At 36.0% G+C, this 15,258-nt stretch overlaps 1 protein-coding gene across 2 annotated transcripts in view; it reads right to left on the bottom strand.

The window, feature by feature from the left end:
* The window catches only part of plekhm3 (pleckstrin homology domain containing, family M, member 3), a 62,189-nt gene extending 47,784 nt beyond the window's left edge, over nucleotides 1-14,405 (bottom strand). For both annotated transcript variants that reach the window (XM_021474190.3, XM_073912775.1), the window contains exons 1-2: nucleotides 14,356-14,405; nucleotides 7,891-8,759 (exon numbers count right to left, since the gene is read on the bottom strand). In XM_021474190.3, coding sequence (XP_021329865.1) covers nucleotides 7,891-8,344 — 454 coding nt within the window. In that variant the 5' untranslated portion in view covers nucleotides 8,345-8,759; nucleotides 14,356-14,405. The remainder of the gene's footprint in view (nucleotides 1-7,890; nucleotides 8,760-14,355) is intronic.
* Between the last annotated feature and the right edge of the window lie 853 nt (nucleotides 14,406-15,258).

Genomic DNA, 15,258 nt, shown 5'->3' with positions numbered 1-15,258 from the left:
TCAATTCCGGATGCAAAATTTGCACATTTTGTATGTCTTCCCTACTTAACACACAATTCAGGTCCATGAACTGATCCTTGTGTGTCGAATAAGAGAGACTTCCTAAATATGCAGGGCGAGGGGCACGAGGACCGGAATTGAAAACCACTATATTAGCTCAAGAAATATATAGCTTAGAACTTAAGCAATAATATCTATTTTTCCAACAAAATAATCTTTAAATGAATAAGGACAATGCAAAAGACCTAAAGCAGGGGTGCCCAAACTCGGTGCTGGAGGGCCGGTGTCCTGCAAAGTGTTTGTGCGAAATTCTGTTGTTTGGCCCTGCGAAAGGGGGCGGGATTAAACAAGTTAATTAGACATAAAAAAAGCCAGCGATTAGTCCATGTTTTAAATAGAGGTCATGTTTTGATCTTCGACTGGTCTCACGCAATCATGTAATGCGATTTCGCACATCAGAGTTTTCCAAGCTTGAACTTTCCAATGCAACAAACTGTGAAACTTGTTGCACGAGCTTTCGTTTCCGGTCTGACGCATTCACATGCATATTAATGGAAGTCTATGGGGAGAAAAGTGCAGTGTGACGGCAGCTTGACAAGGCAGAAACATCCTTGCAAGTGTGTTGAGGCAAGCTAAAATCTGCTGGACACCAGCCCTCCAGGACCGAGTTTGGACAACTCGGACCCTAAAGGGTATCTAAAATGACAATTCAAATTTAAAATGAACCCTCAAGTGGCTCCAAAGTGAAGAAACCTAGGAACCTGCAACTATTGACTTCCATAGAATTTGTTTTGGGGGGTACTAATTACAGGTTTTTAGCTTTCATCAAAATATGGTCACCACAGCAGAATGAACCGCCAACTTATCCAGCATATGGTTTACACAGCAGCCCTTCCAGCTGCAACCCATTACAGGGAAACATTCATACACTCTCATTCACATGGATACACTATGGACAATTTAGCTTAATCAGTTAACCTAAACCACATGTCTTTGGACTGTGAGGAAGACCGGATCACACGGAGGAAACCCACGCGAACAGGGGGACAATGTGCAAACTCCACACAGAAATGCCAACTGACCCAGCAACCTTCTTGCTGTAAGTCAATCGTGCTACCCACTGCGCCACCGTGACGCCTATGGTAAACTTATCCTGTCTTAAAAGAGAGTGACTATCCCACCCTAACTAGTTTGTCCTTCTGTGCAACTGGCTGGCACCAGAGCCCCCCTCCCGTTTGTCTGGAACCCTGCATGTGAGATGTTCACATCATCCATGATGGATGCTATTGTGCTGTTTGATAGCAGTGTATCCAGCAGCCACCACAAAACAGGAAGACCCATTATTGTGTGTCAGGCTGCTGTGCAAACAAAACGGCTAAGAGTGACCCCTAATCTTTGGCACTCCTTTTCAGCCCTTCCTTTCTCTGTCCATTTCTTTCACATACTCCCTCCTTTATCTCCTTTCCTCTCTTGGTCCACAACACCCCTTGTCCTTACATTTCCTTGGCTGGAAACTGCCAGTTTTCCTCTCAACCCTCGGGAACCTGCTGGGTGCCCCGGGCATCTGTGCCTGGACAGACCCACAGAAACACACAGAGGCCAAAAAAGGGTAAAATAAAAGCCAATGCTCCTCTATTGTTTTCATAAAGTCTTATCTCAAAAGTACCAGTCAAACCTGCACCTTCCATAACATCTGTAACTTATAACAGACAGTCCCTGCCCTAAAGTGCTGATAAACTGTCAGCCCTGTGGGTTGAGTTCAGCAAAACCTGCGACAACTAAACATGCCTCAGTCCTCTAGATTGAAGGTTGTGGATGTTTGGGGGCTCCTTGCACTCAGAGGTCTTCAAAGGTGCATAGCTTGCAGCAATGGAAAGAGTCATTACTAATTTCACGGCAGAGAGGATGTGAGGCGTGCTGACATGACCCAATTAGTGAGCTGGTGCAAGGCCAGTCAGCCTGCAGAGCCTCAACCTTTCCAAGACCTTCCCATCTGCAAGAGGCTAACAGACGCATTTGAGACAGACAGGCATGATGGCACATGAAACCAGTGCAAATAATGATACCACTCATAGATGGGCATGAAGGATACAGTCATTGATGATAAGAGAAAATTTGAGAAGAAATTTTAAAAAAGCAGACAAATATAGAAAGGTCTGGGTCAATTCCAAATGGCTAAACTAGTAAAGTCAAATCTGACATATTTATGTAACATAGCAGCATGCAAATTTTACAAATAGTATGAAATTCTCAAAAGGTTTGAGTCAGTGCTTAATGTTTTTAATCTTATTTTAGTATTTACAGAAAATATTTATTATTGTATAATTAATTTATAAAGAAACATAATTTAGAATACAATTTAAAATAATATATGTATTATGCATGATTAATATTGATCAATTACATAAAAGTATATTGAAAAGTTACAAAAAAAAGCAAAACTGTTTCCAATGTTACTGCAATTTTTTGTCAAATAATCTACATATTTTAATTATTTTTAAGGGATCGTGTGTGAATCAAACTCATTCATTCGTTTGTTTTTCTTCAGCTTAGTCTCTTTTTCAGAAGTTGCCACAGCAGAATGAAACGCCAACTACTCCATTATATGTTTTACACAGCAGAGGCCCTTCTAGCCGCAACCCATTACTGGGAAACACCAATACACACTCATTCACTACAGCCAATGGAGTATATGCACACAGACTTTTTATATCAGCCAGCCAGCCTCAGCACTTCCGCTGAACTGCCTTTCAATTATAAAATTGCCACGTTTAAGGTCTGATTTGTTTAAAAAAAACAGTGATCTTCTCTGCCTGATAACTATACAATTTAAAGTGGGTCTCAGACCACACAAAAAGCACTGCATTAAAATGTACCTCAGTATTTTCATTAGAGTTTCTGCGCTCGCCTCCTGATCCTGATGGCGCTAACGGTTACATCTAGCGTCTTTCATCTCGTTTTACACTTGAACAACTAAATGAATGCTTAAGTCTATTTAACTGAATGTATTGTAATTGCATTACAACGTCGATGCTGTAAAAGAAACCTTGTTAAACTGAAAATAGTCACACAAAGCTTTCAGCGGAAGTTATTTATTGGCTAAATACACAAGCTGTGCATATACCCCAATAAGTTCATCCAACTCACCTATAGCGCATGTCTTTGGACTGTGAGGGAAATTGCACCACCCAGAGGAAACCCACACCAACACAAAGAGAACATGCAAACTCCACCCAGAAATGAAACCTGGCCCAGCCTGGACTTGAACCAGTGACTTTCTTGCTGTGAGGTGACAATGCTAACTACTGAGCCACCATGCCACCAGAGAATGAAGTTATTGCTGCTTAACATTTAGCTTTGAAAAACACAATATATTAAGACATAAAAAAAATCAGTTATTGTAAATTGCAATAATAATAATTTCATTTTTTGCCTAGGATAAATGCCTACATGTAAATTTCTGTCTATAAAACCATCCTAATTCAAACAAAAAGTAATTAAGTAAATAAATAATAATAATAATATGCTAAACCTTCATAAATAGTGATGAATAGCATTTAATTTGGTTAAGTTTGATGTAAAAGAGAACAAGCGACCTTGACTGTCTCTTTAATCATTTATCCAGAAACACTGCAATTTGATTCAGACTGCGATTAAAGCACAAATCCAATTTAAACCCTGTATAACTATATTCTACAAACAATAAAATTGTACTGCTTGATGTCCAATAAACATGCAAATGAGTAGACATGACTCAATTCAGATGTGCTCAAACGAAACAAAAAGCAGGGCTCACAGAAGAGTCTCTACATAATATGAGGTCATGATAAACAGCTGAGATGTTGCGCATAATCACCACCCACTTTACACTTTAATTAAAGATCAGCAAGTTTTGCTGTACTGTCTGACTCAGAGAACAAACTAAAAAATATAACGCTAAAACATTGCTAACATATTAACTGATTAAAGAAACAACATTTAAAATGTAAGGCCAGTCTAATATAGTTAAAACAAAAAAAACTAAAAAGTCAACTATATTGTAATTGACATACGTAATGAACTACAGAGCCAAGTCAAGCATAACGCAAACACTGAGACCTGTGCAGTGAGGGGTGTAGGGCTTCCCAGTCTTAATCAGTAGATCTATCAGAATTACAAACTGGATGGGTTGCCAATATCTTAATGTCACTTAGGATTCAATCTCAGTCAGTCAAGAAAAGGTGGGCATTCGAGCGTAGAACTTGCTCTTATTTTCAATTGCTCCCATTGGCGCATTTGGCTGTAATTAACAATTTGCCCCATTAAGTTTTAAAACGGAAACAAGGACAGCCAAGAGGATTGCCATCACCTGCTATTTTGTGAAACCTAGCACTGATTTACTGGGTGTAGAAATAAATCAGCCTTTTTCGAAATGAGTTAATACAGAATTAAACCAGACTACTCGGGATCTAAAAAGCTTTAAAACAAAGTGGACAGTCTGTATTGGTGAACGTGTATTAAATCATAGTAACGTGTTAATCCGAACAGGTTACTGGGACTGTGCTGTTCTTGTTCTTAGAAATAGAAACACCTTTAGACGAAAACACAAAAGCAAACAAACAGGCCAAACCATAACTATAAGCAAACACTCGTTGAACCCCTCCACATAAAAGGAGGCCATTCCTGCAAAGAGCGCAGGTGAGCGGTGTTGACACAGACGTTTGACACAACAAATCACAGGTGCGTGAAGATAAAAGCTACAACATCTTATAATAAGACTTTGATTAGGTGGAAAAAGTAATGAAGAACTGTGTCATTAAAGAAAAGTAATTTAGTTTCTGGATACCAGGGGGAATAATAATAATACTATGACTTAACAAGACACAATAAACTGCCAGTTGATAAATGTTTTTTCTTGTTTTTCTTGACTGAGATTGAAATTTTATCCAAACCAGTCATAATAAATGACAGGGACAGTGAATTCAAAATACAGTTTAACGCAGCAGCATTTAGAGTCCAACTAGGCCTGTCACGATATCTATGTTTTGTGGTACTATATGTAGCACCAAAATTGCGATGAACAATATTATTGTCATTTTAAGACCATTTTGACATTAAATTAGCATCATGATGCAAGTACACTCTTACAAAGAACACATGATGTTTTATTCCAAAGAATATATTATTTAATTCGTCATTTTAACTATTTAATAATTAGGCATTGGAATCAAATTGCGAAAACATATCCTAAAGAAATAAATAATAATAAATGCTGACAAAAATGTATAAGGTGAAAAGAGCTAAAAAAAAATTTTTTAAAAAGTTACAGATCTAATTTCAGTCGTCGGGCACCCACATGAAAATATACTATAGTAATTTATAGTACATACTATAGTGTTTTTTTACTCATACTGACACCTCCAATAGAGATAGAGTCTGCGCAGTCAGCTGAAATGTGGCTAGAATTGTTTTTCATGTATGGGTGCCATATATATTAGATCACCAAAAATGATTGAGGACATGTCCACGTATTGTGCGATAAGTCGATATAATGATTATTGTGACAGTTTTAAGTCCAACAGCCTTCCAGAATTAAAAATACAATTATTAACATTTCTGTTTATTTGGGACAATGCAGTATAACATTGCTACTAGAGCTGCACGATTAATCAAAGAGCTCGTTTCGACCCCCACACATGATCTTAATCGAGCATTTCCACGATTCAGCCATTTTTTAAAAATAATATTTATTACAGTCAGAACAGAATCAAAAAGGCGGTCGCACAAGTCTTCATATTGTTTTATATATGTTTCTCAGCAAAGAGGACACCTACTCTATCCTATATAATGTTAAATATAATGCAAGAGGAAATCTGATAATGACAAATGTCATTACTTTACCAGTAAAAAATGGCCTAATAATGTTGTCAAAGACAGGTTGAAAGCTTTAATTCAACTTCAAAATATAAATGGTTGTATTCTGATGATTTTTACTGTGCGTTAACAAATTTGATCAATTTAAAGTCTTTAAAAACATAAAATTTAGCATTTTAACCAACAGGAGACCTACACATAATATTTATTGTTGTTTTCCCATATGTTTGATTAACAACAATAATAATAGTCTACTCATATTAACCTTTGTTTTACATCTACAGAATTGTGAGAAAATCATGATCTTTATTTTAAGCAAAATAATTATTGCCAGAATCGTGCAGCCCCAAATTGCTACAATTTAAATCAGCCAATGCACCACATAAAGCCTTCATTTTAGGCCTTCTAATTTGTAGCCTTAATCCCTTTTTTATACACTAAAACAGTACAACTACCTTTATATTATATATACACAAAAACATACATTACAAACACAATATACCAATAAAAACAAATAAAAGAAAACTTTTTGGTTCAACTGGCAGGTTGTTCCAAAGCCCTGTACCTTAAACTGAAAACGTATATTGTGCAAATGTATTTCTTTCTTTTTTTTCATTTGGTACTGTGCAGTTCAGATTGGTTACTCTTCCTGTGATAATTATTTTACTGCTTATTTTTGTAATTAATTGACATCATTTTTGGGGCAAGATGACTTACACATTTACAAGTCATTTTAACAAGAAACACACTAAAATAAAAAGTCAAACCTAAGCAGATTGCGCTTTTGCAAAAGGGTATTGCAATATTAGTTTCTCCTTGTTTTAAAAATATACTGTATCTTTGTCTTTCTGTGCAATGATCACATACTTTTTTGCTTCACATAAAGGTTGCAATGTTGTGATTAATCTTGGAGGGGATAATTTTGTCCATGGCTTATGAACTGTTTAACAAACAATTCTTTTTTAATCCTTATGAGAAAAACACTTCCCATAAGTATACTAAAGAAGTAAATGGGCACTTTTGTACTCATTGGCCCTGCTTAATCGCTTTATTAAGTATTTTTGTTGAGCCGATCACATTAGAGAACAACTCTAAAAACAGGTGCAAAGGGGGTCTGAATCTAGCTTGCCCACTTTAACTACTTGCAGAGATTTGCTTTTTTGGGAGTAGACACTCATGGGGTCAAATGTGTTTGAGCATCCACAAAAACAGCCTCCTCTTTACCTATTTATCTCATTTTTAAACATAACGAGATGCATGGTTTACCACCTCACAGTCAAAATGAGGTTGAGGTCCAAGAAACACATTCTGCATGGTTCTTTAATCTTATCACACAAAACATTATCTTATTTAAAAAGGCTAACATTGAATGTAATAAAATACATGACCGGTGCTTGAGCATTACTTGGGCTCTGTTGGGAGCTTTGATTGCCTGCCTGATATCAGTCAAAAGGCAAAGGTGGTACAAAATTTGATGGAGATGTCCACCTCATAATTCTCTCAGCAGGAAAATCCCTTCCGAGACTTGTTGCTAAAGAAAGCTAGCAATATGAGATTAAATTGGCGCCATCTGAGATATATTGCAAAAAATGATAAAAACTATGTTCTCAAACCCGTCCTGATTATAACACAACTCACAGTACATGGTGCAGTTTGTGACAATTATAGTACAAATCTCTTTTTGCATTTATATGTAAATTGTGCAAGCTTATAACACAATACAAAAATAAAAAAGTTAATAAAAGCCCCTACAAAGATCCCTAAAATTAAAACGGTCATAATTTATTCAGCTTACACATGTTCCAAACCTGTCTGAGTTTCTTTCTTCTGTTGAATATAAGTGTAGAAACTTAGATAGTGACCTCCAAAGTATTTATTTTCCATATTTATTAATATGAAAATCAATGGATTCTGTTTCTTCAATATATCTTCTTTTAAGTTCAACAGGAAAAAAAGAATCACTTGAAGATGGTACAAAATAATTTAAGGTATGAACACATTGAACAAGCAAAATACAAAATGGAGTTTACTTCTTACCATCCCTGTGGTCGTTTAGCGCCATGTTCTTGAACATATTTTTATCAATGGCTGGCATGCCATTATCGGTGTAGGTGCGGTTGTTGACATCTGAACGGGAGCGATTGTGGCCACGTTTGAAGCCCCCGCTGGATGTGTTGGTGGTGGAGTTTGTCTCTTTGGCATGTGCCGCCAAATCATTGGTGGATCGAGCTCGGTTTCTTTTCCCATTTCGAAGGCCCAGCACACTGAAGGGAGTCTGCTCTGCCCAGGCCATATTACCAGGTGATAGCTCAGACTGTTTTCCTGTCAGAAGCCCCCACACCCCACTGGAGTTCAGCTTGTCCAAGGTGGATGCCTCTTTAAGTTTGGGTGGGTGTACCTGGGCATCTCCGTGATTGTCATCGAGGCAGTGCAGGTAGTCCTCGGTGGCCTCGAGGGCTGGACTAATATCCTCGACCTCCAGACCCTCCATCACCTTCACAGTTTTGGCGTCACAGAGGAAGCCGAGGGGTGGAGAAAATGGACCGAATCCTCGTGTGCGTGAGGGCAGGATCGAGAAGCCTCAAGGCACCGCAGACGGAACATCTGCTGTCTGGACCCGAATGGAAGTGTGGCAAAACAGATGGTCCACAAACGCCTGAACCCCTTCCAGAACTGTCACTTTATGAGCCAACGTTGTTAATCAAGAACCTAATGAGAAGTGACCGCTGTGCCAGCTATCAGTATAAGCAGTAGGTAAGGTGAGGGCAAACTCAGAGCTGTCTAGAACAGGTGTTGTCTTATCCAGACGAGCACTTCAATTAAATCCCTGCAGCCTGTAAGGCAGTAAATCACCAAGCGATAGATGCAACATGGCATCAGGACGTCCTTCCCTAGGGTCTGACATCCTGGATTTAGACAAACAAGAGAGAAAAGCAAATAACGGTCAGAAAACATAGCAATAACTCCATGCACAGATAATGCTCTTGTTTCAGATGTCTGTGATATGCATGGAACACAACGTGAAACTGAAAGAGTAAGCTATTTTATTATAACATTGTACAAGCAATGTTTCAAGGTTCAAGGGCTATGGGTTTCAAACAAGAATAGCTTTTGAAGAGCTGTTTTTTGGAGGCACAGGATATTCACATAACAAACAAAGAGTTGGCTCCTGTCATCAATTAATCACCCTCAAGTCAACGTAAATCTATTTTGTTAATCTGTGGAACACAAAAATATATTCTCTTCTATTTCTGCCTCTCCACTAAAATTCTACTCAGCCAAAACTGGATGCCAAATAGACGAGGAAGACACGTTTCTATTTACACCATATGTTTAAATCACTTCATTAAGCATGGGCCGGTATAATATTCTGACAGTGTGATAACCTTGGAAAACAATATCACGATTTTAGGGTATTGTGATTACTGCTCTTTTTAAATGTCTGGGTAAAAAACTACAACTTGTTTCCCTTTTGAATACAATATATTTTATTTTAAGAAACATTTAAAATATTTATTTTGGAACAGTAGACAAATCTTTCTAAATAATAAAAATGAATCATTGACTTCTGCTGTTTTCATTTGTTTTAAAAACACAAATTCCTTTACAACGTAAACGACATCTTTTCATATCTTTTATGATGGAGATACAGTTGTCCTAAAAAAATCCTAAATATACCTTAGGAACGCTATAGCAGAAAATGATGGCGGTTTTAAAACCTTGACTTTACGAAACCGCAATATACCTTCAAAACCTATTTAATTTAATACCTATTTAATTATGTAGCCTGACATGTTTAGTGTTCCAAAATATTATTAATGTTTCCTAAAATGTAATATATTGTATTAAATGGGGGGAAAAGTTGTTTTTTACAAAGAGATTTAAAAAGAAATTATTTTACAGCATTAAACACACCACCGTAATATCGTGAAACTGTGATATATTTATCCAAGGTTATCATACCATCAGAAACATGTACTGGCCCATGCCCAGTGCGATCTCAGACTTGTTTTGAATTTTTCCAAAAGTTAAACATTAGCATTCAACTAATCTAACAAATACTCTAACACCCTTTCTGCAAATCAAACATGTCTACTTGATGATAATAAATCACATGACAATGACAACATGACAGATGTAGAATACGTCATAACACACACACTCACAAATACTATTACACCTGCAATGAAAATAATTTTTAATGTTTTCAAAGTTTGTTCCTTATTATATATATATTGTATCAACTCAGCCACGGTGGGATTTTTCAACATCTTCCACATAAACACTTCCTTTCCATGATTCCATTCATGTTTTAAAACACAAGAACCTATTCTGCATGCACGGCTCTAATGTTGCTTCCTTTTGTTATGGCCTTTAAACAAGAAACAATGCCAAATATTACAGGCAGCAAGCTTAGTTTTGGAACAGAGCTACAGCAGATGAACTCCACTTACCTTGACCTGTATTTACACTCACGGCACCATCATAACAAGTCATTGTCAGTTTCACACTACTACATGAATACCACAGAATCCGTTGAGCAGCCTACCTCATGTTCCAAAGCTTCAGGCACACAAAACCGACATCATCACTGAACGTTTCCAGCACAGGGTGGAGTTCCCCGTTTCTCTAACCATGAGCCCATCTTCACATGATCATGCAGACTCTCATCTTACTCATGTCTACTTCCTCCTCCAACACTAGCATTGATTCCTCTGCACTCCGACTCAAGGTCTTTCACTTTCTTTAAATCATCAATTATTAAAAGACCATTACATCATCTCAGAACAGAGACACACCAGACTCAGGATAAAAAAAACAACAACAACAACAGAAACAATGAAAGAAAAATAAAGGGAGTCCAACAGAAAGCTCTATGTAGTAGTAGAATAATTAATATTAATAATAATAATAATAATAATAATAATAATAATAATAATAATAATAATAATAATTCCCTACATTTATATTGCACCTTTCTGTACACTAAAGTCACTTTACACATTTTGGGGGGGAATCTCCTCATCAAACACCAGTGTGCAGCATCCATCTGGAAGACGAGATGGCAGTCGTATTGTGCCAGACCATACACCACACACCAGCTGATTGGTGAAGAGGAGACAAAGTGATGAAGCAATATGGGGATGGTTAGAAGGCCATGATGGACAGAGGCCAGTGGGCAAATCCTGGGATTTTTAAGAACCACAGAGAGTCAGGACCTCAGTCTCATCTGAAAGACGGCGCTCACTGAGCAGTATAGAGTTCCCATCAATATACTGGTGCATTAGGACTCACATAGACCACAGGTTGAGTGACCCTTGCTGGTCTCACTAACACCACTTCCGGCAGCAACCCAGCTTTCCCATGCCGTCCCCCATTCAGATACTGACCATGCGTAGCCCTGCTTAGCTTCAGTGGGCAACCATGTGAGAGTTGCAGAGAGCTGTCGGCTATGTGGATTTTTTTTTTAAATCTTTGATTCTGATGAATAAAATTTTTACCAACAGAATTTTTACCAACAAAGAAATTTGCACAAAATAAAGCTCTCTATAGTCTTCAAAAAATTTTAAAAACATATTTAAAAAAGAAAGCACCAGTATTTTGAATGAAGCCACTCTGAGACCAAATTCCCTATATCTCTGGAAATGAACGAATGGTCTTAAAAAATTACAATTTATTAAAAACATAAAAGGGCATGAAAATGTCTTTAATACTGGTTTAATTATAGGCATGACTATTTGTGAAATGTTAAGGGCTTATTTTTCCCCATTTTTGAAAGGCCATCATTAGCATAAAGTCCAACTATGTTAGTTGAAAGAAGCAGTTTCTACTAATAGACCTAAATAAATTTAACTAATTTAGCTCTAAATCACTTGCCATTTTGCACCTTCTATTTTTTTTTAGATTACTTCAAATATACAATAATATTAAGAGTATTATTATAATATTATATATATTATAATATATTATTTATTGCATATATTATTTGGAGTAAATACAGTAAATTCATTCAATTTGATTTTTTGCCTTTATAGATCTTTCTTAAGAACACACACACATATATACCTACATACATATTATGAAAAGCAGACAATTTGACACATAATTACTCTATATTTTGTCATAGTTTGCACCATTCTAGTCTTTCAAACTGTATTAATTTTTTCCATGCTCATACAAACAAAAACAAATCAATTTTTGATCAAGAAACCAATGTCAACAAAAACATGGCCAATGGCCAATAGTTTTCACAATATTATCTGTTTACAACAGAAAAAAAGAAAACTACATTTTTAGAACAACATGAGGGTGACTGAATGATGACTAATAATGTTTAGGGGAACTCTGCCTTTAAAACAGGATCAAAGATAAAATTAGAGCAGCAGCCAGCCTTATGAACCAGACCACTTACTACATTGAAAAACCTGGCTTGTAATGTTCACATCTCTGTAGACAAATTTTTCAGGCAGAGCTGTGGAGATCCACTTCTATTATTAGCTGTTTCACAGCTAGCATCAATCTCCACACTGAGACAGTGACCAAGCAAAGTTATGGTCTGCATTTAATGTGTGATAATTCTAAAGTGAGCCCTCTTAATACTATGTTATACAATATAATAATGCTACCACTACTGCAGCACTATAATAAATTAGGTTTACATTCACATTACACCCTCCACTAACGTAAATCATATTATCATAGAACTTTATGACAGGACACTCTGTCAGTAACGTAGACTGCTTACAACTGTACGTCTCTAAAAAAAATGGTGTCTGCAAAAGTTGTCAGCAGTATAAGACAAAGGCATATGCTCATTAACTTGATTTTGATGTACATGTGGCTTGAATGAGCAAAAACTATACGTCAAACATTGAAGTAAAGATGGTTTTATAATTGGACATTCATTCAGTGACAACTTGTGACATGCTCCCTTTATTGTTTACTTTGAATATTCGATTTGAAATCACAAAACAACATTAGCACTATTTACTTGACTCCAAACAATGTTCTTGTATTGTATTGTAGTGTTTATTGTATGTTTTACATCAGTACAACTGATAACCTTTACATGTGTGTGCTTTTTTTCCTTTTAAACCCAAAGTTGTAGCATCATGTTACTATATGTATAAGAGAACTAAAAAAAAAAACAGAGAAATGTGGGGGAAGGGGCAAAAAACAGAAAGAAGAGAAAGAAAAGAAGAAAAAAAAAGTAAAAAAATAAAAATTAAAGCAAACATATTTGAAGTGTTTTTAATAACGGTTCAATCACTGCTCTCTTTATAAAGTACTCAATAAATGGATTCCATACTACATGGAAATTCTTTGGAAATTCTGTTTTATTTTTAGGGAAAGCCTTAGCTTCTCAAGTTCTAGACAGGACATGACATCTTTTATTATTGTGGAGAAACATGGAGGATCTTTAAGTTTCCAATTTAGTAAAATCAATCTACGTGCCAAAAGGGTAATAATTCTAATCACTGTACGTTGATTATTAGATAAATCTGAATTATCACTGACACCAAATATAGCTAAAAGAGGCCCAGGGTATATTTGTTTTCCCACCACTTCTGATGTTAATTCAAAAACTGAAATCCAATAATTAACAATTTTAGAACAACTCCAAAACATATGACCAAGCGATGCCTGGGTTTGATTGCATCTATCACATAGTGGGTCTATGACAGGGAACATCTTAAGAGAGCTTTAATTTAGGTAAGTGGAGTCTGTGCAGAATCTTAGATTGTATTAAACCATGTCTGATACACACTGAACTAGAATGAACTTGTTCATGTGCTTCCTCCCATTACCAATTTTCAATTTCTGCTCCGAGATCCTCTTCCCATGCCATTTTGAGATGCTCTAAAACAATGTTATACTTTGATAATCATTGTCTGCTAGTATGATTTAATTTTTTAGAAATAATCATTTGCAAATAATATTTTTTTGTGAAATTATGTTATTAAGGAGAAAGATTGAATGTGTGAATATAAACTAACTTCACCTCTATATGTAAAACTACGAGCTATGCTGCTCTTACATGCATCTGCCTGTTTACACCAGAAGCTATTTACAAATGATAAACATTAGAAAATACTTAAACCGACAAGATTCATGAACAATCATATTTCATATCTTGTGAGAACTGCCATGGCACATTACTTGCAGTTAAAATCAAACAAGAAAGCAGCAGGTAATATACACGTGAATTTCAATTATATGTCTAGGTTTGAACAAAGTCTAACATTCATGCGTGTTTCTTATAAAATAATTGGTGCTTTAATTCACAAGTCGCTGAGTTTATCAGTTCAGCCGATGACTTCATGCTGCTAGTTAGCACACCGCTACATCATCTGCCAATGACATTTGTGTCATCTGAACGCGTTAACCTCCAGGCGATTATAACAGGTTTATGTTTTGGTTATAATGAGATAATCGCTAAAATAATACGTGCGCACATGTAAAGCGCGAGAAACGGTTAATTAATACGGGAAAATGACTCACCCGATACTGTTTACAATCTGTCACATTCAGTTCCGTCAGCGGAAATGCTCACCGGGTGAAACAACATCCAGCGATAAATGGTTCCGATTGCCGTTTTTTATGTACAAATGTCGTTTTTAAATGAAAACATCACAAAAAGTATCATGGTATTCCTTGATGCATCTTGGGCTACAAAATAAATTCATGGTTCATGGATATAATAGTTAACTTCCAGAAAAATGTGATAGCCTACTACAGAGTCTGATATTATCACAGAATAATGACTCCACAACATCATATATATATATATATATATATATATATATATATATATATATATATATATATATATATATATATATATATATATATATATATATATATATATATATATATATATATATATATATATATATATATATATATATATATCTGTGCCACAACATTGTTTCCTTCGATCATAATCTGCAAGTGTACCTGAAATCTACCATGTCAAGAAGTTACAGTAACGTCAAAAATGTCAAAACTCTTTCTTAAACTCTTATATTATATATTTATTTGTATTTTAATACAAATAGTCTACTATGGTTTTATTATGGTTAGTGTCAGTGGTGTAATCCTAAAATTAAAAAGGCTGGTGTAGCCTACTATAACACCCATCCTAATTTTTAAATGAAAGTACTCAAAATAAAAAAATTAAAAAATACGAAAGTCAATGTTTCTTTGACTCATTAATATCAGTTACCTGTATCTATTAACTTCCATGAAATGAAAAACAAATATGTCAATGCTGTGGCACAGAAGGAAGTGAAGGTCACTGGTTCAAGCCTCGGCTGGGTCAGTTGGTGCTTCTGTGTGGAATTTGCATCTTCTCCCTGCATTTGCGTGGGTTTCCTTTGGGTGCTCTGGTTTCCCCCACAGTCC

Source organism: Danio rerio, chromosome 9, assembly GCF_049306965.1.
Source record: "Danio rerio strain Tuebingen ecotype United States chromosome 9, GRCz12tu, whole genome shotgun sequence".
Taxonomy (NCBI): Eukaryota; Metazoa; Chordata; class Actinopteri; order Cypriniformes; family Danionidae; genus Danio; species Danio rerio.
Note: the sequence above shows the minus strand (reverse complement) of the source record. Positions and strands in the feature narration are given on the sequence as shown.